General features: G+C 37.7%; 1 protein-coding gene across 2 annotated transcripts in view; it reads right to left on the bottom strand.

Annotated features, from left to right (window-relative positions):
* The window catches only part of LOC144237596 (uncharacterized), a 241,932-nt gene that overhangs the window by 62,999 nt on the left and 152,711 nt on the right, over positions 1-26,222 (bottom strand). For both annotated transcript variants that reach the window (XM_077771279.1, XM_077771277.1), the window contains exon 3: positions 21,055-21,145. In XM_077771279.1, the coding sequence (XP_077627405.1) occupies positions 21,055-21,145 (91 nt within the window). The remainder of the gene's footprint in view (positions 1-21,054; positions 21,146-26,222) is intronic.

The raw sequence follows: 26,222 nt of genomic DNA, 5'->3' as shown, positions 1-26,222 counted from the left end.
TCTTCTGCCTTAAAGTTTTTTTTGGACCAAAGTATCAGATATGGAATCCATGCATATGGATACGGGGATCTCACTAAGCTGATGTGGCAGAGATTGGAGTTGGAGCTCATAAAGGGAAATAACTAGAATGAATTCTGGAGTGCTGGATTGGAATTGAGGTATTAATGTGAATTAATGGTTTATATAAATAAAGGTTTTCTTTTCTAGTATTATCCTTTTGTGATTTTGATGTAAGGATAATGCTGGCCTTATAAAATAATTTGGGAAGTGTGTTCCCATCTTTTTGAGTTTTAGGAAGAGTTTGAGAATGATTAGTGTTAATTTTTCTTTAAGTGTTCGGGGAAATTCTCCTGTGAAGCCATCTGGTCCTGGGATTTTCTTTGTTAGGAGATTTTTGATTACTAATTCAGTCTCCTTACTAGTAATTATTCTATTCAGATTTTCTATTTACTCCTGATTCAGTCTTAGTATGTTATATGTTTTGAAGAATTGTTCCATTTCTTCTATACTGGCCAGGTTATTAGTATATAGTTTTTCAAGTAGTCTCTTATGATCCTTTGAATTTTTGTAGTATATTTGGTAATGTCTCCTTTTTCAATTATAATTTTGTTGATTTAGGTCTTTTCTCTTTTTACTTGGTTAGTGTAGCTAAAGGCTTGTCAATTTTGCTTATCTTTTCAAAAGCAAACTCTTAATTTGGTTAAGTTTTTCTATTATTTTTCTGATCTCTATTTCATTTATTTCTGGTCTAATGTTTATTATTTTCTTTATTCTGCTAACTTTGGGCTTACTTTGTTCTTTTTCTATTTCTTTAAGGGATAGAGTTAAGTTGCATATTTGTGAGCTTTCTTGCTTCTTAAAGTAGGCATTTATTGCTATAAACTTCCTGCTTAGAACTTCCTTTGCTTCATCTTTCAAGTTCTGGTATGTTCTGTTTCCATTTTTATTTGTCTCAAGAAACTTAAATTTCCCTTTCATTTCTTCTTTGGTCCATTAGTTGTTTGGGAGAATGTTCATATTCTATATGTGAATTTCCAGTTTTCCTTTTGTTATTGATTTCTAGTTTCATGTCATCGTTGTCAGAGAAGATACTTGGTATGATTTCAGGGTTTTTTTAATTCGTTAACCTTGTTTTGTGGCCTAATATATGGTATATCCTAGAAAATATTCTATGTGTGCTTCATAATTATGTATGTTCTGTTGGTGTTGGATAGAATGTTCTGCATATGTCTGTTAGGTCCATTGGGCCTATAGTGTTTAAATCTGCTATTTCCTTGGTGATTCTCTGTCTGGATGATCTATTCATTGTTGAGAGTGGGGCATTAAAGTCTCCAACTATAATTATATGACTATTTAATCTCCTTTTAGCTCTGATAGTTTTTGCTTTATATATTTAGGTGCCTCAATGCTGGGTGCATAAATATTTACAACTGTAATATCTTCCTGATGTACTTAAGCCCTTTTATCATTACATAATGATCTCCTTTGTCTTTTTTTTTTTACTGTTTTTAGTTAAAAGCCTATTTTGTCTGATNCCCCCCCCCCCCCCCCTCTTTTTTATGTTGTTTTTCTTACTATTTTCTTGAAATGTTCTTTTCCATTCCTTCACTTTCGGTCTATGCTGTCTTTAAGGCTAATGTGGTTCTTTTGTGGGCAGCATATTGTTGGATCTGGTTTCTCTCTTCCTCCCTCCCTCCCTCCCTTCCTTCATTCCTTTCTTCCTTCCTTCCTTCCTCTCTTTCTTAAGAGGGTGTAAGCCAGGGAAAAGAGAGGCAAAAGAGAGAGAGAATATTAAGCAGGCTCCATACTCAGTACAAAGTCCAATGTGGGACTCGATCCCACAACACTGGGATCATGATCTGAGCCAAAATCAAGAGCTGGATGCTCAACCAACTGAACCACCCAGGTGTCCCAAATCTTGTTTTCATTTTTAATACACTCAGCCATTCTTTGTCTTTAATCAGAGTATTTAATCTATTTACATTTAAAGTAATTATTGAGGGGCACCTGGGTGGCTCAGTTGGTTGAGTACCTGACTTTGGCTTAGGTCATGATATTGCGGTTTGTGAGTTTGAGCCCTGCAAGGGGCTCTGTGCTGACATCTCAGAACCTGGGCCCTGTTTCAGATACTGTGTCTCCCCTGCTCTCTGCCCCTCCCTTGCTCGTGCTTTCTCTCTCTCTCTCTCTCTCCTTCTCTCTCTCTAAAAGATAAAAACAAAAAAATTTTTAAATAAAAATTAAAAACATAAGCAATTCTTGAAATGGAAGGACTTACTATTGCGATTTTGTTAATTGCTTGCTGGTTCTTTTGTGGATCCATTTTTCCTTGTTTTTCATCCAACTTCTTTTGTGTGTGTTTTGGGATCTGTTGATCTCAGTATGCTTTGACCCTTTATCTTGTTCTTTTATCTCATCACTACAGGATTTTCCTTGTAGTTATCATTAGGCTTCCATAAAACATCTCAAACATCCTATTTTAAACTAAAAACTTAACTTTAATAGAATTCATATACTTTATAGTTTCACTTCTTCCTCTCACATTTTAGGTTATTGCTGTTACAATTCATGTGTGTTTTTTTTTAATTGAAATAAAATTCACATAACATAAAGTTAATTTTAAAGTGTGCAATTCAATAACATTAGAGGGTTCATGTATTGTGCATCTATCCCCTCTATTAGTTCAACATTTTCATCATATCAAAGGGAAACCCCATATCCTTTATGCAATCACTCTCCATTTGCCCTCCCTCAAGCCCCTGGCAAATACTAATCTGCTTCCTGCCTCTATGCATTTGCTTATTCTGGATATTTCATATAAGGGAAGTCATCAATATGTGATCTTGGTGTCTGACAATTTTGACTAGGGTCTTCATCTTTCCTGTATTCCTTAGTCCTGAAGGCAGGAGAAAATAATTTATTTTTAAATTTTACCCAGTGAGTTTAAGCCCAAATTAGGGATTCTGACTTGACCTCACGCCTTAGAGAACTGGAAGTAGAGCTCTCAGCACCTTTCATAGAATGTCATCCAGTCCAGTTGAATTACTGGTGATGGTGAACACAGAACTATAGTTTTTCCCAGGTCATTGAGGAAACTGTCGGTGATCCAGAAAGATTAGGGACTCAGAGCAGAAGTTATGCCATTTGAAACCACTTCTGTAGGTATCTGGTGTGGTGGACAAGACACGGGCAGGGAACACCGAAGTGTTGCTTCTAACCCTGCTCAGCCACTGCACACGAGTGAGCTGGCAGGTCATTACTTCCTCTAGTTCTTGATTTCTTATCATAAGATGAGCAGGTTGACCTATAACAAGTCCAAAGTCCCTTCCTCTTATAAACTTCTTGGACTCTCCAAGATGGATGCTGTTTGCATAAATAAATAAATATCATGATCATGTGGGAACAGACATTGCAGCTTGGAGGCTGATTTCCAGTTTGGGAACATTGCTGTATAACCATTTACTACAGAGGAAAGGAGAGATGGGTAGTAGGATAGGTAATTATAAGAACTAACATTCACTTAGTGTTTTCTATCAGTTATTGTGGTAAATACTTAGATGTATTAATTCATTTGTGTGTCACAACAACCTGTGATGTAGGTACTATTATTACTTTCTTTATTCTCAGAAACTCAAGGCTTAGAGAGACTAAATTTTTAAGGCAGCTGGTAAGTGGGGAAGCATGCATCTTACCTATAGTTTATTCATTTTGTAACATGAACACTGAATCATTATATATTAGCATGTATTAAGCAAAATGATTTTTAATAACTCATACATCCAGTGTTTTATATAGTATGGCTATAAGTACATCCACTCTTAGGGAGAACTAAATAGAGATGCAGTGATAGTTCAATCAGACAGGGTATGTTAGGATAGCCATGTAAGTGTTCAAGTTCCAGACCTCAAAATGTCAAGTGCTGAACCAACAGTATTCCAGTGGTTAGTTATATTAAAAGGTCATTAGGCACTGGTTAGAGGACTGGAGATTTTAATTCTGTATGTTAGTATCCCTAAGCCCTAACTCTGGAGAGTATCTGTCTGTCTGTCTGTCTGTCTCTCTCTCTCTCTCTCTCCCCCACTTACTTGAAACACTGTTTACAAAAAGAGATTGAATCATGGATTGGCTATATGCACTTAGATCTTCAAAAAGTATTAAAGATACTTTTTTTTTATTAGTCATGAGTAATTTTGCAAGTAGCTTATGAAAAAGGACTAGGTATATAACTCGGTTTTCAGACTTACAGTGACTGCTAAATATTATCTGTTGTTAGTTAATTAGAGAGTTACTCTATTAGTGTCCAGAAGAAAAGATATGGCTGGCACTCCCCATAAAGAAACTTTAGTAAAGACTTTTCAAAAACTTTAGTAATGAATTTTTAGTGGTTATAGGACTACTTACTGGGTGAAGGGAAACTAATGAGACAGTTATAGGGCTAATAACTGCAGGAAACCAACATCAATCCTAGGAGAAGAAGCAATTAACAGAACCCGGCAAGAGTAACTGTACCTCTGGAGGTCAACTTACAGGACCTGTGGCCTTATGTAAAGGGAAGCAGTTTACCTATGGTGATTTGTAAGGAGGGAGCCAGATGGATAAGTGTACTGAACTCCCTCTCTCCCACCTTCTGATTCACTGCTCATGCCGCCCATGACAAAATCTAGTCAGAAGAGGACAAGGAAACTTGTTGGTAGAGTCAAGGAAGGTCAGCTCTCAGACAACAGGACAAGATAGAGGGGGTGGAGAATAGATCTATAGGGGCAAATGGAAATGTTCTGGAAATAAATATTTTATATAGTCACAAGTTTATTTCATCTTTGTATGCCAATCATATCCCATAAGACTGGGGGAAAATGAGAAAAGATTTTGACATTCTTTCCCTGATAGAAACCCTGACCATTTCTCATGGTAATAAGTCAAACAAGAGATGGATAATCATGTATTAATATTTATACAATGGTGCACTGTAATTCATGTTAACGATAATCAAGGAGATTCTCACTGTAAGAGGGAATAACTCTGCCTTGTGTGGCTACTAGGAAGTTGATAAGTTTGTTGCACTAGGTGAGTCCCAATTAAGGCCTTCAGACCTCTGTATTCACAAATATATGATCCCAAGGGCTGTCCAAAGGCAAAAACAATAAAAGTTGGGATTTATTTTCTGTGACTGTCCTTACCTATTTATTTGTGTTTCCCTTGGGCCTCGGTCAAATACCTCATTCTATCCTTGGCTGTCTAAGATCCCACAGTGTGCACAGTCTAGGTCTACGTTCATAAATTTGTCCATGACCTACATATATGTTTATATTTTTAAATCTTAGCCCTTACTAAAACTCACTTCTCCTAGAACCTTTTCTGATGAAGCCTGCATAGCAACTGGTTACACAAACTGAGAAACCAATTCAAGAAGAAACATGCTTAATGGTGAATAAATTTTTAATACAGCCTCATTTGTAATGGAAAAGGGATCTTCAACGGCACATTACACAGAAGTTTCTGAAGTAGGAGATTCTTTGATTACATATCAAATCACAATGGGAACCATCTTGACTACACATGGTATAAAGTTAAGGTTGTTTAATGTCTTTTAAGCTATCATTCATTTATCCAAACATGCATTTACTCAAGATCTGCTATGTGCCAGGCATCAAGTTAGTGCTGGGAGCGTTGAGATAAAAGTACTCTGGTCACCTGCAAAATGCTCACAGTTAAGATGCTCCAAACCATGTCACAGAGATACAGTGAGATGAGGTCTACAAGTGCACAATTTCAGGGGCTACTGGAGCAGAGAGGAGAAGAAACTATTAAAAATTGGGAAGCACAAGGTGATGAAAGGACAGGAAAGTCTTTCTGAAAGGCTTTCTTGAGCTGAGCTCTGAGAAACTAGTAGGAAAGAATTAAATGAAAAATGGAAAATTTTCTAGGCCCCCAAAATGGCGTGACAGCATGAGACATTTGAGAAACAGTAAAATGGAAAGAGGGAGTGTCTGTAAGGAGGAGCAAGAGTTGATACTGAGAAATGAGGCAGAAACAGGTTATTAAGGCCATTATAGGTTAAGTACAACATGATAGACTTCATACATTAGCCAATGGACTTTGTTTAATCATCCAATGAGGATGAAACCCAAGAGATAATGCATAATACATTTGTATTTTTCTGACAAGAGATGTGATAGAGGCAATGCTATTCACTGTGCATTTAATTTTATTTCTAGGCATATTTTCCAGACTTCTGACATCTAACTGGGGTCATAGGACTTACTCTGATCAATGGAATATGTGCAAGAAGTAACACACACCATCACCCTAAACGGTGCAGCTTCAAATGTTCTTCATCATGTTCCACATTCTCTCAATTCACCTATCAGGTAATTAAATGTGGGTGATCCAGTAGAGAAGTCCAAAGAAGCCCCAGGAGATAATGGAGCTATCCTTATGTCATCGCTTGAACAACTCCAGGAGAGCAGCCATTGGATTATGGCATGAGCAAGGAGTAAACTTTGTTGAGGTAAGCTTCTGGGATTTGGGATTGTTTTTTAGAGTAGATATCATGAATTACACTAATACAAGAGTATGTTGGCTCCTCAGAAAGGGAGTGATACAATGAAGTTTATATTTTAGTAAGATTACAGTAGCAGTATATAGAGGATAAGCTAGAGATGGTATGGAAAACTTGGAAGCAGGGAGACCAGTCATATGATTAGTCCAATAACCCAAGTAGGAAATGAAGATGTCTTGACTTAGAGCAATGGCGGTAAAGATGGCCAGAAGATACAGTTACAGGAAATTAACAGGTGGGAATTACAGTACTCAGGGATTAGTATCAGGGATCTAGAGTAGTGGTTCTTACCCTTGCCTGCATCCTAGAATCACCTGAGGAGTTTTAACAAGGCTGATATCCATGCCACACTTGAGATCAAGTAGGTCAGAATCAACATAGTCATAAACTCCCCAGATTATTCCAATGGTCAGCCAAAGATAAGAACCGCTGGTTTGAGCCATGGTCTACAAATATAGTCCCTGGACAAGAGGTTATCAGTGTCACCTGGGAAGTTGTTAGAAATGCAGATTCTCCTGCCGTACCTAGGGTGATCAATTGCTATGTCTCCCTGGGACTGAAGGGTTTACTAATAAAAGAATTTTAGTGTTAAAATTTGAAAGTCCTCCATATCAGACCTACTAAACTTATATTCAAGGGGTGAGGCCCAGCAATCTGTATTTATATAATCAATCCATAACATGCTATTTGCCACACAGCAAGCTCTTGCCATTTTTTTTTTGAATGAATACGTGAATGGAGAATCTAAAATTTCTTGCCTATACTTTTTGTACTAAGCCAGACTCCTTTAGCTCAAATCACACCAATCATACCATTTGGAGGTACCCAGGTTAGCTCTTCAGTTTCAGAAGACTCAAAATTAATCTGTTTTGAGCTATATTAATTCTTTGTTCTAGTTGGCAATCTTTTGGGGGGACATTTGTTTTGTCTTGTATTTTGCCTGGTGCTGATTTTTCTGGGCATTAAGCCCAGTTGGAATTAATTTGTGTTTGTTTTTTTCTTGGACAATGCTTCTAATTTAATGTGGGCATGGTCAATTTACTTATTATTACTCCATTTACTAGAATAAAGTTGTCCTGAGATCTAAGCACAGGGTTAAAAGTTAGACCTCTAGGTTTTTCTTCTGCCTCTTACTGAATGATCCCAACACATCTGGGTAAACAGTCAGTCAGCCAAATAAGCAAAAACACACCCACTACAGCTAGAGGTGGATTTAGGGATTAGCCAGCACAGCCTTGTTTTCCCACGTAAGGAGGGCAACCATACACCATGGTTCGTGAGGATATGTTGTCCCAGTAATTATTACTGGTGCCCCCCTTCATTGTTAAGAGTGTGTCCATTTGGAGAATTAATTATATGGTCACCCAATATATGATGGGCTTGAGAATTGCTTTAATCTAGGCCTAAAGCATGTAGTAGGTTAGTGACAAAACTGGACATATGGAAAAAAATATTTTCACATCTTTCTACATTAATCTGATTTTCCAAAAGTTCAGGAGAGGATGGTTTTTAGTTTCAAGTTTTAGTATAATTATCATTGTAATAATTTGACAAAAATATGAATATCACCATATCCAAATTGAAGTCCTAGAGGATCCCACTAGGATTAGTCTAGTCTAGCTTTTAGACATTGAGTCTAAAGCTTCTGATTATATTTTATTTTACTCCATTTCAATATTATCTATCATTCTATCTATCTATCTATCTATCAATCTATCCATTTTTCTATCATCTCTGTAAGTTTCTAATTTGAAAATCCAACTTACATAAAGGGATCTCGCGCCAGCAATAAAGTGGTAGCTTAGCACATAGACCTGCAACCAGATGCCTGCCATGTATTCTAGATTCATCAAAAGTCCTCTCTGGCTTCAATCTCCCCATGTCTGTTTCTTCATTTGTAAGAGACACATGATGACAATAACAATAGGGATTCTTAAAGACTAAATGATGAATCATGTGAATATTATGTAAAGTACTTAGTCATTGCCTGGCACATAGAAAGCACCATGCATGTGTTAGCTATGATTTTTGCTTTTATGATCATCTCACTTGCTGCTAACCACTCTTCCCTCAATGGCACATCAGAGTCCAGCAGCAATAAACCCTGGCCCAGATTCCCGTGGGTTCATGAAACTGCATGTCCTTGAAAGTGAGCATGGCAAAGGCAAAGGCTATGGCTTGCCGATCTCTGTATCCCAACTAACCACTATGGAAGTGGCAATAAGGTTGGCTCTTAATACATGCCTCTTGAATAAATGAATGGAAGGATGAATAAAATAATGGGACCATTTGTAAGACAGATGTCTCTGCCCCAGCTTCCTTTAATGACTTTGTCTTTTGAAGGGAGCACCCTTAAAATAAATTCCACAAAACACTGGACCTTTTAGAGAGTTCTTGATTTGGAAATGGAAAGACAGAGCAGGAAAGACTCTGAATAAAGCAGGAGTTAGAGTTACTGACAATAAGGATAGAAGACGAGAGGGAAATTTCCCTGTTTTTGTGGTGGTCTATTGCAGGCTATCTCTGGGGTTTTAAAATTTAATTTTCTTACATTGCCTGTAATTCTATCAGTTGGACAATAACTTAGATTCATAAATATCTTCTCTGAAAGAATGGAAATACCTATAGGGAGGGTATAGTATGATTAATAAAGAAAGATTCATATGTTTTAGTTTATTCCAATTTCATTTTTACTGATACCAGGTAAGATCACTTCCACTGAATTTAATGGAGATTTTGACTGCAGAAAATAAAAGGAATAATAAATACCTTTGGATCATGGAGTCCTGAATGGAAAGGATTAGGCCTGGAAGTGTGTCTCAGAAAGGTTTAGACCCTGGGGAGCAGGATGGCATGAGATGAGAAAGAGATATAAAAGGAGAAAAATATTAAAATAGTGTTTTCCTGGTTTCTGTACTTTTTTTAATCCAGAGCCATGGATAAACACAAGAAAAAGAGGAAAACTTCCTTTTTCTGTCTTATTTTTTTCTAGCTACATGGACACTACTGCCTTAAAGAGTTTAAGGTAAATACTGTGAATAGCATAGAAAGTATTTATAGATATGGGTATAAAGGCAAGAATGCGTCATGTATTTAAAAAAGCATCTTGATAGAATAAGAAAGAGACATATAATCTAAATGATTATGTTCAATTTATTTATATTAATGAAAGGAGACAGAGGGATGTCAAAGTTAAGATAAACAACACACAATATTACTAGAACTTAAGCTTCTTTTTTTAATTAAAAAAATTTTTTTTTCTGGGGTACCTCGGTGGCTCAGTGGGTTAAGTGACTCTTGTTTTGGCTCAGGTCATGATCTCCTGACTTTGTGAATCAAACCTCACATGGGGCTCTGCACTGGCAGCAAATGGCCTGCTTGGGATTCTTTCTCTCCATCTTTCTCTGCCCCTCCCTCACTCACACTATCTCTGTCTCTCTTAAAATAAATACACTTAAAAGATTTTTCATGTTTATTTATTCTGAGAGAGAGAGCGTGCACATGGGGGAGGGGTAGAGAGAAGGAAACAGAGAGAATCCCAAGCAGGCCCCATGCTATCAATACAGAGCCCCATGTGGGGCTTTATCCCATGAACCGTGAGATCAGGATATGAGCCAAAATCAAGAGTCCAATGCTCAACCGATTGAGCCACCCAGGTGCTCCTAGACCTTAAGCTTCTTGAGCCCAAGGGCTGAGCCTTACTCACCACTGGGTTCCCATAACCCATCCTACAGACAACCACATAGATTCTGTGGAATGAAGGGATGGATGAATTTGTGGTTAGAATAAAGTCAGGGACACACATATATTCTCTCTTCTTTGTTTTACTCTTTTCTTCCCTTTTTCATCTTTCTCTGAGCCTGCCTCTGGGCCCATTTTGACTGAGCACTAATGTCAGAAGTCAGAATTATTTAAAAGTTTTCAAGCTAGCATATGTCAAGGACACAGGCTACATGGAATCCAAAAAGGAGGTGAACCAACTAAGCCCAGAAATGGGCCTTCAAAAGGCAGGATCTACCCTAAGCTTGTGCCATTAAAGACAGCTACTATCTACTTTTCCAGCATGGCTTTTTGGTTCATATATTTGAGAGAATTTTACTGGCTACTGCAGAGCCAATGGGCTTTCTTCCTTGGATTAGTGTATTCAGTCTAGGTCTTCCCACTTTGTGCTGAATGGCATATTCATTTTCTGGGGCTGCTGTAACAAGGCACCGCAGATTGGGTGGCTTAAACAACACAAATTTCTTTGTTCAAATTTCTGAAGGCTAGAAGTCTAAGATCAAGATGTTGCCAGGATTGCTTCTTTTGAGGATCATGAGTAAAGGAGCTATTCCAGGTCTCTTTCTGTCTGGCTTATAGATGGACCTCTTCTCTCTGTGATTCACATTGTCTGCCTTTTGTGTGTGCAAGTCTGTATCTAAGTTTCCTCTTCTTATAAGGACACCACTAAGATTAGAGTCCATCGTATTCTGAGATACTGAAGGATAAAACTTCAACTTCTGATTTTTTTTTTTTTTTTGGTGGGAGAGACACAATTTAGCCCATGACAGGTACAATCATTCAAATGGCAGCAAGAGAGTATGAGCATTTCTTTTATTTCTGTTATTGAAACTTTACTCAATTGGTTATCTAGGGATAGTAACTCCAGATGAATGCTCAGACAACAAAGAGAGATAGCATCAAACACAATACTCCTATTATGTCCTATTGAAAAAGTTATACCTCCTTTTAAAATGAAAGTACTTATTTTCAAAATAGCTTGAAAAGATTTTTTCCAAAATTTTATTGTAATGTTTATATATTAAAATATTTATTTAAAAGTTATTTATTAAGAAATAATTTATTAAGAAAACATTAAGAAATCTAAATTACTCCTAACTTGATGTGGAAAGTCACCTGTGTCCCAGTTCATTTTTGAGGTATGTGTTATATACGGGGTATAGTACTTGTTCCTGATATTGGAGATTGGCCCTCGATACAGAGCATACTAAACCAAATCGGCATAAAAAGCTTCTTACAAGGCATACCAAATTAAGCTTGTGTTCAGTTTTCAATTATTCATCATCCCCAGGGCACCGGGAGTTGATGCCAGAGTCAAAACAACGGAAACAAGCAGTGTGGATTAGGACTCGGTGGTATAGAGCTGTGTACAATGCAGGAGAAACAAGAGGGTATGACAGAATGAATATGCAGCGCAGGCAGTCGCTGCTGCTGCCTTTAATCCTTCTTGGGCAACAGAAGCCCCTGATCAGGGGAGTCAGAGTCCGCATAAACTATGCACATACACAGCGAGCGAGGGAGAAATGTGAAAACAGAATGAGGAAAGATAGATGCAAATGAACAATTTTGGAATGCTGCCTTTGTATCAACGAAGGGTAGGGAAAGAACTTTAGGGGAAGCTTACTCTCACTAAGTAAAACCCAAAAGCTTACATATTCTGTACCATGATGCTCTTATTTTTATCTAGAAGTAAGAGATTAGTTCCACAGTCAAGTTTTATGTGTAAATATACTTATGTACACACACGCGCACACACACACACACACACACATACACACACTCAGATGTGCTATTTCTATTTCACATTAACTGCTCTTTAGTTTAATCCTAAATTGGGAAAAGAGTGATTTCAATGTAATAGAAAAGATCAGCTCAGGTGGAGCACCAGCAGGTGACAGTACCTGGCACTGTTCTTTCTTCAGGGCAATAGTCACACACGTCCGCTCATAGAGCTGGCATTGCAAACTCCACTGACTCACTTGGCAGGAACCAAATGAACTTGCTAACATTAAGACTGACCCACAAAGCCTTTCCACCGAAAATACTTTCCACTGAAAAGTACTTTGGGGTTTTTTTGCCCTGAAATTGGATAAACTGGTTTTATTTTTACTGAATTTAGTAAACATATTGCTATGGGCTGAATTGTGTACCCCCAAATTTATATGTTGAAGCCCTAACGCCCGATATGATGGTATTTAGAGATGGAGTCTTTGGGAGATAATTAGATCTAGATGAGGTAATGGGGGATTAGTGCCCTTATAAGAAGGTACACCAGACAGCATGCGCACACACACATGCACATGCACTCCTTCTCCAGGAAAAGCCATGTGAACACACAGTCAGAAGGAGGATATGTGCGAGCCAGGAAGAGTACCCCCACTAGAACCTGACCATGCTAGCACTCTGATCTTGGGTTCCAGTCTTCCAAAACTGTGAGAAAATACATTTCTGCCTAAGCCACTCAGTCTATGGTATTTTGTTATGGCACTTGAGCCGAATAAGATGAATATATTAACCATACAGGGTGGAGTTTGAAAATCAGAAGAGAAAAATTTCAGAAGATCTTGGAATGGCAGAGACTGTTTATGTTTTATCAATACGCAGGTAATAATACTTCATTTCTTAATGAATGTGTAGGAGGGAGAAAGGAGTTTATTTTATTGAGTACCTAAAAGTCTGGATGTGTTCCAGGAATATGCATTTTCTCATTAAATCCATAATCATCCTATGAAGTACATTGTCTTTATAGCAGAATGTGAACATAATTGCTTAAGTATGAAAACTTAGTCCTGTTTTGCTTTTCCTTCATTTCTTCTTTACATGGAAAAAAGGAATGCAAATATTCCCTCCGCATCCATGACCCACATTCTACTTCTGGAAGGATTTATGGATTAAGTCCTTCCAGTCCTGGATAAAAAACACAATTTTGTGGGGGGGGGGGTATTGATTTTCCTTCTAATTAGGACCAATTAGGAAATAAGATAACAGTAGAGAGATTTCCCTAAGAAACAGAGTGACCTGGGAAAAAATAGAAGATAGAAACCCACATAACCTTCACTTCCCAGCCCATAATGGAAGAGGGTTCTCCAGCTGGGGTGGGATGAAGAGAGGTCTCAGGTACTGGAGCTGAGAAGCTGAAAGATCCCAAAGAAGTGTGGCTTGTGGACATGGCTGGGGCCAAGAATCATATCTCCTCAAAAAAGTCTCCACATTGATGAAGGAAGCCTTAACATTCCCCTCAGCTTGTCTTAACTTTAGATAGATTGCTTCTTGACTATCAGCCTCCAACTTCCCTTTTCTTGGAGCAGTTACTTTAGAAAACTTACAATGTTAAAATCCTCTTACCCTTTGAGATGTAAATCATCTCCCAGACTCCTGCCAATTTTACACTCCAGGAATCTGTCTCTTGAAGACCTGCCAGCTACCCGTTTGAAATGTAATCATCAAGAAAGATAAGGCACCTATCTCCTAATCTTTGTGAGAGTGTAGGAGTCTTAGATAAGCATCAATTAGCAAACATAGAAATCTTAACCACCTTGACAAACTCCCAGGCTAAAAGCATGCTCCAGTACTTTTCCACTACCTCACTTTAAAACTCTCTGGCTTTTTGTTTCAACTAAGCTGAATTCCATCTCTCTTCCCTATTACAATAGTTGTGAATGAAATATTCCTTCCTTGGTTAACTTCTGGTGTAATTTTACTTTGAGACTATCCTAAGGCTAAAACAAAAGGACGGAGAGAAGGGACGGTGTAGACATCAACATGAACACGTCAGCAGTAATCTGTGTGGAGAGATGACCAATTACCAGAGAGACCTTCTTCTTAACTCTTTGACATCACATAAAATACAAACTGTGGGGGGCACCTGGGTGACTCAGTCAGTCAGTTGAGCATCTGACTCTTGACTTCAGCTCAGGGTGTGATCCCAGAGTTGTGAGATCTAGCCCTGTATTGGCATGGATTAAGATTCTCTCTCCCTCTCTCTCTGTCTCTTTCATTCTCCCTCTGTCCCTTCCCACCTCTAAACAAGATAAATTTTTAAAAAAGTGAAGCAGATCGGTGAACTTATGACTGGGGTTAAATTTCCTACCAGTCCAGCAGAACGGGAGCTCATGGTTAAGATACATAAAACAAAGTGTTCCTTCTCACCTCCACATATACCTGTCATGATACCCGGTCAATAGGGAAATAACAAAAGGAGGCTCAGATTCAGTTAATGGGTCAAGGATAGGGTGGAGCCTAGGACATCTGAAAAGGAGATGCCAAGAGAAGACAAGGAAGTTAAATGACAAACTAGGGGATGAGAATGAGTAGCCTGGGAAAGTGGAGGAAGAGTTCTATGAGACTGCAGGTAAAATAGGCGATGTTACAACAGGCAGGGCACAGGGAAGCCTGCTTAATTCTGGAACATGGGGTAGGTTTGACCTAGAATTGTTTTTAGTATTACTCCTGTATCACATCATCATCATCATCATCATCATCATAATGACGCTAACATTCAACAATTACTAGAGACTTTCTATAGTCCAAACCTGTGATTTACACTATTTTCACAATAATAAGAAATTCAGATAACATAATACTTAGAGCATTAATAGGACCACTATTCACTCAGTAGCTTTGAATCCTCTTCTCTCATTCTTCTCATTATATGTTAATAAGTACTGATAATCTCTAAAATAGTGGATTGCAACCACTTTTTCCCAGCTCTTCCAACCATTATCACCATTATCATCCAAGCCACCTTCATCTCTCCCCTACGCTCCTGCAAGTATCGCCTCTGCTCTCCCATTTCCACACTTGTCTTTCTATGACCTATTCTCCAGGAGGGAGGATGAATAATTCTTTTTTAAAAAATGCATATTAGATCTTATTACTCAACTGTTTAAAATCCTCTAATGGCTTCCCATCACCCTTAGACTAAAATTGCAATTCCTCACTCTGATGTGATCTGCCTCTGGCCACATCTACAATCACATCTCAGATTTCTACCTCAGAATAGTCTCATTTGCCATGTCCTCTACAGAGAATGGCTTTTCATCAGCCTTTTTGCCTCCTCATCATTGAGTCCTCACATTAAAGGTCCTCAAGCAAGCCTTACAGAACATTCCTAGCCAAAGGGCCCAGTCATTTTTTACTTCATTGACCTTTTATTAATACACTTCTGTCTGGAATTCTTATTATTTATTTAATTATTTATTTTCTCCCCTGCTAAGAATTCAATGGATACAGGGAGTCCCTATGTCTCTTGTTCACTGATACATATATTCCCAGTATAAGTAGAGCCCAAGCTACTCAACTGAGGAAACAAAAGATATGGACGTCAACATGATTGCTAATGACTGTCATGTTTTTGCCATTGAAATCTTACTTTAGTTCTTTTTAGCAGATCCTTATTTTATATGTTTCACAAATATTATGTGATGTTGAGGGGCGCCTGGGTGGCTCAGTCGGTTAAGCATCTGACTTCGGCTCAAGTCATGATCTCACAGTTCATAGATTCGAGCCCCACATCAGGCTCTGTGCTGACAGTTCAGAGCCTGGAGCCTGCTTCTGATTTTGTGTCTCCCTCTGTCTCTGACCCTCTCCTGCTCATGCTGTATCTCTCTCTCTCTCTCTCTCTCTGAAATAAATAAAACATTTAAAAAAATTAAAAAATATATTATATGATGTTGAATCCAAATTTTTTTAAAAATGTTTTTATTTATTTCTGAGAGAGAAAGAGACAGCGTGAGCAGGGGAGGGTCAGAGAGAGAGGGAGACACAGAATCCGAAGCAGGCTCCAGGCTCTGAGCTAGCTGCCAGCACAGAGCTTGATGTGGGGCTTGAACTCACGAACTGTGAGATCATGACGTGAGTGAAAGTCGGACGCTTAACCGACTGAGCCACCCAGACGCCTCTGAATCCAAATTTGTTTAGGATAGGATTCAAGGCTAACTCTGACCTTGCTTCTGCTGACCCATCTAGCTTCATTGTTCAACAATTCTCCCTTGTCTCTCTCTTGCTCCTATATGTTAGCTATATGTACACAGAACTTGTGCTTTCTCTCAAGGGCCGTGCACTTTCCGGGTTGGGATGCCTTCCCACTTGTCCTGCCGGGAATTCTCTTTCTTAACCCCGATAAGTGTTGAACATTTTACAGTCTCATCTAAAGTGTAATCTCCAGGAAGCTTTTTCTCACTTCTTCCCTTTTCCCTCTCAAGTTAGTTGTGAATCTGACACTTTGGTAACTGATGTCCGTATGCCCTCAAACCTCACCATTCCAGTGCATACCAGCCCAACTTCTGATTCCAGCATCTACCTCCCTGAGCTAGAAGGCTTCTCTCTCTCTGCTTGCTCACAGCAGGTGGACAATGCTGGGAAATTAATGATCTAGCCCCATTCCTCCAAGGTGTGTGTTCCACACTGTTTCCCTGAGTTCCCTGGGAGGTGGTACCTCACGGGGGTGCCTTGCTTTATACTGCATCCTTCCTTTCTCACTTCCCCACTTCCCTACTTGTATTTCCTTCACCCCTCAAATAAATTATTTTTACTCAAAATCGTGTATTAGTTTTGTTTCTTGGGGCAACAAGGTTAGGAGAGCATCTCATAGCACTCATCACAGTATTTTATAATTATTTGGTTGCTTTTGATCTTGCTAGAGCGCTTTTGGCAGCTGGGATTGTATTTTGCAGCTGCATTCTCTGCACTTAGCAGAAAGTATGTACGTAGTAAGCCTGCAGTAAATGTTCACCAAATCAGTGAACAGTGCTTAATAGATACCTGCTGAGCTGAACTAGAAAATAGGATTTCTTAATCTAGGAAGGAAGGAGACTGATATTTTTCACATGGCTTGGTTTTGAGAATGCTTTTCAGTTTCTAGCAGTTTCTGCAATTTAATTCTGTTAGTAGAGATTTGTAGAATAATTTTTTTCCAACTCTGATTTTGTTCATTCTGTTCTATTGATTATTTGTAACATATAATTTAGCAGCTCTCAATGTCCTGGGCTCCTCTTCAGAAATGAATAAATATGTTGGGATTAATATCAGAAAGTCCATTTACTGTTCCTTATAGCGCAGCCATTGCTTTAAGGGTGTGAATTCTGCATTTCCTTTTAATTCTGGGAAATCATGACTCTGCTCTTTATTTTAATTTTGGTTATTGTAATCTAAATCAATCCAGAAAAAAACTATCATAGAGAAAAAATATTTTCTTTTTTATAGTAGCAATTTTAGACTTTATTCTGTTCAGATATTAGCAGTCATTAAGCACAGTAATTACAGTTATTGCTACATCAACATAGCGTCTCAAAAAAAATCTGAAATAAAAATCCAGTAAACTGCTATCCTCAATTGTTCATTGGAGCAGGAATATTTTTAAAATATCTTATGTGTTCTTTTTTTGGTGATAAACCCAAATTGCATTCCATAGGTATTAAAACTAAATCTGTGCTGGAAGAGATTAGCCTGTCTGATTCCCTATATCAACACTCATCTTCCCTTTCTCTGGTGCCCTGTTCTTTGACTATTCCAGAAGCTTAGGATTACATATTTAAGTATTCTTAAAATTTCCAAATAAAAATTCTCTGCTATATTCCTAACTCTACTCCAGACTTTACAACTGTTATTTAGGAAATACTTACTGTCTGCCTTACCCAGCACAAAGAGTAAACATTTTTGTTCCGTTAATATTGGACTTAACTAAGTGCCTTGCATTGGGATGCCAGTGAATGTGATCCATCCCATACTGAATCAGAGGCTTTACACGGGCTCCACTGTTTGGCTCACTCGGCTTCTTTCCCTACTGTCTTTGTCCTGAGAAGGTGAGAAGGCAGTGCCCCAGGGGTTACTGCTCCTTTGACCTGAGTTCCAGGATGAGAGACAAAGGAAGCCAACCTAGACGTGTTCTGTAGTCTGTGGCGGAGCCACCACAGCCCACCGCTGACCTCCGAATGAGACATTAGTTTATGTTGGCAGACACTGAAATAGTTTGGGGATCGTTTGTTATGGATTGTTGTCCCAAAGCAGACAAGTGCAGCAAACTGCCACGCAAATAAGTAAAACAGTTAAAATTATAATACTCAAAAGTTGTTTTCATATTTAGCAATTTTATTATCTATATTCTCTATGAATAGAATTCAAAAATTGATGTCATAAACAACATTAATAAACATAAAATGGAGTACTTTGAAAAATGCTAGAGACTTGACAGTTTGTCTTTCTTCCTTTTTGAAGTCTGAGCTAATCTATTTGTCTGTTTATACGTTCTAATACTTCCAAATGGAGCTAAATAATTTTCCCAATATGTATCACAACTTTTTAAAAAATTAGCTCTTTGCTTGGTTTCACCAGCATGCTTATGAGACTAATTTGGGCACTCATGGTATGTAGGGTACATGCTGGGGGAGGGGGTGCAGAAAATTCACCTTTCCTTGTATTCATGGCTTTTGCACCATGATGAACACACTGTACGTTATTTATAAGCATTTGATTAAATTAAACTGCAATGTCTTGACATTATTTTACTCCGTGGTTAACACTGGAGTTGAAACGATATCATGGTAGAACAACTTGGCTATAGGGTTTCCAGATAACAGTTCTATGAATCAGCCATGCTTTCCTTTTATAGCATCAAAAATTATTATTAAGTATTTTATTTATTCATAAGACAAATATATATTGATGATCAACCTGGCTTGGGTATCTGTGTTCCCATCCCCAAGAAGGCCACAATGTAGTTGAATAGAAAATATTACTGTGAATCAGGAGAGAGGTAAGAGATGTTCTGCTGCCTGCTATTGAGGACAGTGTGCTTTGTTTCCTGTCCAGGCTAGGAGACAGAATCAATGGCCTGGTGATTATGCTCATTATTGGGAAAAAGGAGTTTGCAACACATAGCTTGATTTTGCTCACGCTAATCCTGATGGTAATTTTTCTTGACCATTCATCACCATTTTCACTTCTAGCAATGGTGCCAGCAATGTTAACATCTGCTTGAAGAAAAGATATACAAATGTTCTATTTAACTATAAGATATTAGCACATTTTCCTAAGAAATTCAATTTTGGAACAGATGCCTACAGTGCTTATCTCTCATTGAAGACATAGCACTTTGTTTCTTTCAGGCCTTACTTACAGCTGACTTGATCAGGGAAATAATCCTACAGCTAATCATCAAGATCAAATTTTATATTTTCCTGCTGGCAAAAGGCTTTAAAGTTGAATTCTAACATTCCTGAGACTCTGTTAATTGTAAAAGCAAAGTCCTTATGAAATTTATTCCATTACAGAAATCAGCACACAATGGTTTGTTGGCAAAATCCACCTAGTGCATTTTTTTCAGGTATAATTGACATATAACATTATATTTGTTCTAAGTGTACAATGTAATGATTTGATATTTGTATACATTGCAAAATGATCACCACAGCAAGTCAACTTAACGTCCAGCTATTGTCTGTGTTTGTAAATAAAGTTTTATTGGAACATGACTGTACTCATTAGTTTATGTATTGCCTACCACAGAAACAATACAGCCTGCAAAACCAAAATTATTTCCATGTGGCCCATTGTACAAAAATTCTCCAGATTCGTTTATTAGCCATATCATGGTTGGTGGCAGACTACGATTTTTTTTTTTTTTTTGCATTATTATCTAAAATCTGAGTCAGGCATATCCCCTGAATTGGATCTGAATTGCTAAGCCATTAGAGGTAAAATAATACATCATATTTGAAAGGCCCTTTGTTAGGGGATGAGAGGACTTTTGTTGTGTTGTTTATTCATTCCCTCAGCAGACCAGAAAGTGTCAGGTCTTTTTATTTCCACTCTGGAAATCCTGATAGAAAATGTGTGTTTATGTATTAAAGAAAAATGTTAGTATATGTTGGGCGATAGGGGGATGAGAAAATTTTTCAAATGATGATGAGTCTTTTATATTACCTTTAAGTATTTTCAGGATGTCCTTTTTAAGTGTAAGATAAATGTGGATAAACAAGAAAGAAATGGGAAGTAAGAATACTGAATTTCTTAAAATAAAAAAAAAAACTCTACAACTTACTCTGTTATTCTTCCAAAAGAATCTTCCTCCACATTCTGATTTTAGTGAGTTTCTATAATATCTACTGATATCTTCTCCCTATCTCTGCATTAAAGCATGTGTTATCTTTACAGGACGTTAGTAATTGTCCAGATTATTTATGTTACTCAATCTGAGGAGAGAATAAGAATGATTTTTGACTTGCTGTTCGCTGATGTTCCTGTATTTATAAGCTGCTGTCATGATTACTTGGAAAATACACAAAGTGAACCACATCTGTTGGTTTTGAGCTGGCACAGCTGGAAGTTCCTTAGTTTATGTACTAAACTTTTTATATGAGTATGATTTTTAGTTGCCTATTCTGTCTGTATTTATGCAAATCAGTTTATTTATAAGTAAGTAAATAATCATTTCTAAGACAACATCTGCACTACTGTCTGATTATTAAACACCTGCAAAGTCAGCTTGCTGTGAATTGAAGGCCATATACTGCTTGAATCAGACCACAGCTTGAAATAAATTTCAACCATTTGTGTTCGTATTGATCTCAATCTTAATTTGAGACATTTATTTATTGGTGATTGGTCTTAGATATGTCCTTTATTTAAAAATATTTTTGGATCTTCCAAATATAAAAATCTGATGCAATAGGAACTAAAGAAAGATGTAAATTTTAATTCCGGACTCCCACGTCACTTACCAAGTATGTGACCTTGTGACCATGTGACCTCTTAGTTTCTCTTCTTTCCTCTGTGAAGTGGGGATCGCAACACCTATCTTGCAGGGATTTTCTGAGGATTAAATAAGGAAATGTATGTAAGCATCTTGCACACTGCCTGATGCACAGTTATGCAATAATTATTGCTTCTCTTTCTTTACTTTACATTCCTGTTATCCATACTAAAGCATAAAGGCCCTTCCCTCCAGCCCATCTAAAATACAAGAAAATGGGGTGCAAGCGTTATTCAGAGACTGAAAGGGAGTGCTTGAGGAGGTTTTAAGCTATGCCTAGGGCTACTAGAATAACCATTATTGAAGTGCATAATAATTTCTTTTGGGAAACAATGAAAAGCAAAAGGAAAATAAACAAACTGGAGGTAGAAGTTATACATTTTAATATTTGAATGTCTTATAGGTAAAAGGATGGAGCTGTGAATAAATTATTTTTGAAACCATTAATGCCAGGAATATAATGTCATACAGAAATGTACCGCATATCTAAAGATTTTGTCAGACATTAAAACACAATTTAAGAATTATATTGATTTTAGTTTTAGTTCTAGCATCAATATTTCTGCCAACCAAATAAGTCGCAAACATGTTGACAACAGGATCTTGGATTAAAGTGAGTTTATAATAGATTAAAAGTTATTTCAGTTCAGTATCTGTAGCGGTTAATGAGATCAATTTTATTTAACCCATCTCCTGTATTTACTTCTTGGACAACCACTAGCCAATTATAGTGAAATCTTTACTGCCGTTTTTCTAACTCCTCTATTGATCATTCTTCTATCAGTGGTGCTCCCACATCTAGCTCATTTATTAATTTTTTTTCTCTCCAGTCAGTGCTGACCTCTATTCATTAGAGGCAACATCTGTGGACTTGAAAGCAAAAAAAAGCTGGGTTCTCATCTTTTCTCTGCCACCAATTAGTCATATAGTTGGAGAAATCACTGATATTCTCCAAGTCTCCAATTCCCTCTTTTGTTGGGCCCTTATGGATTCACGGAGTTGTGGATTAGTTGAAGAAACGCTGGACCAAAAGTCAGGAGATGTGAAATGTAGCATTGAGTGACCTCAGGCAATTTAATTAATCCTGTTGGGCTTTAGTTTGCTCATTTGCAAACTCTCATGAAAGTACTTCCCACAGCTACTGGTGTCATCTACATTCCTAACAACTGAGCATCAGTTCTGTAAGTGATCCATGCAAAACAAGTAGACTGCCCTAACTGGTAAAGGCAGTTTCCTTTATTTAAAGGGTTGTAAATCATTTGGTCTGCCTATTCTGGTACCTTTAATAACATCATACTTAAAGCAATGTTTTAAAAAATTTCAATATAGTTGACACGCAATGTTACATCAGTTTCAAGTATAAAACATAGCGATTCAACTTCTCTTTACGTAATGCTGTGCTCACCACAAGTGTGGCTAACATCTATCCCGTTACATCACTATTACAGTATCACTGACTATATGCCATATGCTGGGCCTTTTATTCCCCTACCTTTCATTCATTCCATAACCAGAAACCTGTGTCTCCCTCTCCCTTTCAACGCATTTTGTCCAACCCCCACATCCCTCCACTCTGGCAACCATCAGTCTGCTCTCTGTATTTATAGGTCTGATTCTGTTTTGTTTTTGTTTGTTTTTTTTTTTTTCAGATTCCACTTATGAGTAAAACCATAGCATTTGTCTTTCTCAGTCTGGCTTATTTCACTAGGCATAATACCCTCTAGGTCTATCCATGTTATCTCAAATGACATGATCTCATCTTTCTTACAGGTGCATAATATTCCGAGTGTATATATGTCACATAGTTTTTTATAATGGCCAAATAGTAAATCAGTAATAATCAAACCACACTCTGAAATGAGAATTATATGCATTTTCTATGCAAGGAACAAAAAAACTCATATCTAAGCAAGAGATTAGAAATAAGTTTAATCAGATTATGTCATAACATTCTTGACCTCCTCCCTAAGGAAGTGTGTTTGCTATTGGGTGTGGATCTGTCTTCTCCTGAGATCTTTATTCATTTGTCCATTTTCCTTCCTCTGCCACATTGACCGTTCCCCATGCCAGTCCATGTTGCAATGCTTGCTCCCATGTTACTAAATTTCTAATATAGCTGGTAGAGGAGTTCTTGGTTTCTGTGTTTGCAATTGCTCAATGGTTAGATTTTAATAAGAAATTGCTTACCAAATGACTCATTAAAGATGTTTGGTTTTGCCTATATGCTAAAAATATTTCTATTTCTGAGAATTCTGGTTGACATTTTCTGTTATGCCTTGTTGTGTCTCTACTGACTTACGGCAGGATTTAGGGACAATACGTTCACACTCTCCATTTGGTTGTAAGAAACCTTACAGATCAAAATCTATACGCAATTTCTCCTCCATTGGTAGAGGAATGACTTCATGGCCATCCTTAGGAGCTATCTCTCCCTGATTATAGTGGCCTGAACATTTTTCTATTTACTCTCACATTATATCTGCTGTTGTATAGCTGTAATTTAGTTTCCATAAATGCTGGTCAGTTCTACTTCTTGTGCAGAGATTAAGTCCACATCCCCAGCACCTCACATGCTGGTCTCTCACACTCTGCATCATTATACATCTGTCAACTTAAACCTAGAGCTGTAGACCTAATTGCTCCATGGTCAAGTACCAGACAACCAGGGACAGCCCCTGTGCCCCAAAGCCTGATGAAATTATCCAAATTAGCCAACCCAAAGTCTGCTTATCCTGCCTTACCTGTTTCTTCCCACAGAAACCACAATAAAGGTGCTTGCATGTAAATCCCCTTCTCCCTCTGCCTCTTGACCAAACCCTAGTGGTCTTGCATGGAGTTCTCCCTAGGAAACTGCGATTGTAACAAAACTGTAAAATGCTTTCTGGTTTCTCTCTCTTAATCTGTATCTCGCCTCACCATACCTCATCCAAGGTAATATGGTTAAAACAATAGGTCATATATATTTCAAGTTTTTCTCAAAGATTATACTTATCAGTAACCCCAATAAATACTGAGAAAGAGAAGAAAAAGGACATGATGCAACAGCAAAGAAATTTGCCATTTCTTAACAGATCCTCAGAAGTTTCCAGGTAAATATCTGAAACAATTTTATGTAAACACAATTCATGCTGGAGCTATTAGAGATTATGTTGGATTCACTGGACATTTCTCAAATGGTTTGTTTTTATTTCATCATTTCTAGCATTTGAAGATTCATTCCTCTTGACATTATTTAAGGTCCCTATGCTGATTCACTACCAACTATTCTTTTGAAAACATACACGCAGGTACAAAATATCTAAACCTTCATGGGGCGCCCAGGTGGCTCAGTTGGGTAGGCATCCAACTTCAGCTCAGGTCATGATCTCACAGTTCTTGAGTTTGAGCCCTGCGTCAGGCTCTGTGCTGGCAGCTCAGCGCCTGGAACCTGCTTCAGATCCCGTGTCCCCCTGTCTTTCTTCCCCTCCCCTACTCATGCTCTGTCTCTCTCTGTCTCTCAAAAATGAATAAAGGTTAAAAAAAACTTTTTTAAGTATCTAAATGTTCATTAAATTCTAGAGAGGAGATGATTAGTTTTGTTTACTTTGAACTCACTCAGGTTCCCAGTTCAAGAGGCTGTGGCTGTACCTTGTAACCCAGATAGCTGGTGACTTCATTTCATCCCTGGTGCCTGTGTAGCGTTTCAAGGGCCCAATTACTTTCTCTAGTGGTATTATGATCTGAGGTAGAATTGGCACACTTTTTCTGCAAATATGTCACATACACTAGCTCACTAGCTGTTCTCCAAACAAGTGTGAGGCAACATTGGGGCAACTAAAAAGAAGAAAAAAGGTGGCAATAAATAGGAAGAAGGAGTTCCTGTTTGTAGCAGCATATTTTTAATAGTGGGAAACAGTGTCACCTCACTATACAATTCTGACCACATAAAAATGGCACTTAATTACATGAGCTGTATCTACACACATACTCCAAATAAAATTAATAATTCAAATGCATTCTTTGATTTATTTACCTCATTCTAAGTCCTCTCTCCCTATTTCCCCCAAGATATTTGGCTCTGTTCTCCATTTTCCTTTACTTCTATATCTAGCAACGGCTGGATAATTTTTAAAACAAGTTAATGAGGGACAAATAGTGTCACTAAACTTATTACTGACCAATGTTTCAGGGTACAGTTAAAAAACTGTCCCCTAAAGGAAAAAAACATACTCTGAAATCTTTATAATACAATCAATAATTTAGAGCTACCATAAATAAAGCACTTTTAAATTTATTCAAGACAAATCTTGTCACTGTCGTTTATGAGCACCTGATGGGCCACTCATCAATAATTAATCCAAAAAAAGCTTCCCAGTTGGTGAATTCAAACTGAATTTTTCTCTCTAATTAGTGTACTGTAGAAATGGGTATTTCCTACTCTCATTGTATATTCCTGAATATGCATAAAAGGATACTAATGAAAATTGCTTAGATGGCCTAACAATACTGAATGGTGGTAATTGGACTAAATTTTACATGCCTGGATTTATTTAATAAAATCTTTCCTGTGCATATAAAGTAAGAATCAGTTTCCAAAGCCCATATATATTACATAACTCATATCTCAAGAATCTTGCTTTAAATAGTGGGTCATGTTAGCAAGAGCAAAAAAAGACCACTTGTTAATCAACAGATCTTATGACTGGCTTTTTTTCCTTTCTTTGAATCTTGTGAGTCCATTCAATGGACAGTGTCTTGTGTTTCTCCTTTGGGTCCATGGCTGAAGGTGTGGCCTGGGACGAGGTCCTTGAGGTGTAACGTGCTCTCAGCTTCTGACTTTCAGTCTCAGCTTCCATCTCTTATCTCTGTGAGGGCAGCCTTCTTTGTTTCACATCCCCAATTTCTGTGAGTGTGTCTCAAAAGCTCTGTCACATGTGTAGACCAAATTCTACAAGTTTGAATCTCATCCAGTTTTATTAAATATCCACCCCTGGGCCAAACTACCACTTCTAAGGAGATAGAGTCATAGGGTGTCAATATGGCTACTGGGTCATACTCTGGGGTCTGGGGGTAAGCTCCCAGAGATGGAGGTGCAAAGTGGATCGAGTAGATAACTTAAAGTTTCTCACAACGAAATATCCATTTCTCATTTTCCAG

Source organism: Crocuta crocuta, unplaced genomic scaffold, assembly GCF_008692635.1.
Source record: "Crocuta crocuta isolate KB4526 unplaced genomic scaffold, BGI_CrCroc_1.0 scaffold235, whole genome shotgun sequence".
Taxonomy (NCBI): Eukaryota; Metazoa; Chordata; class Mammalia; order Carnivora; family Hyaenidae; genus Crocuta; species Crocuta crocuta.
This window is presented reverse-complemented; position numbering and strand designations above follow the sequence as displayed.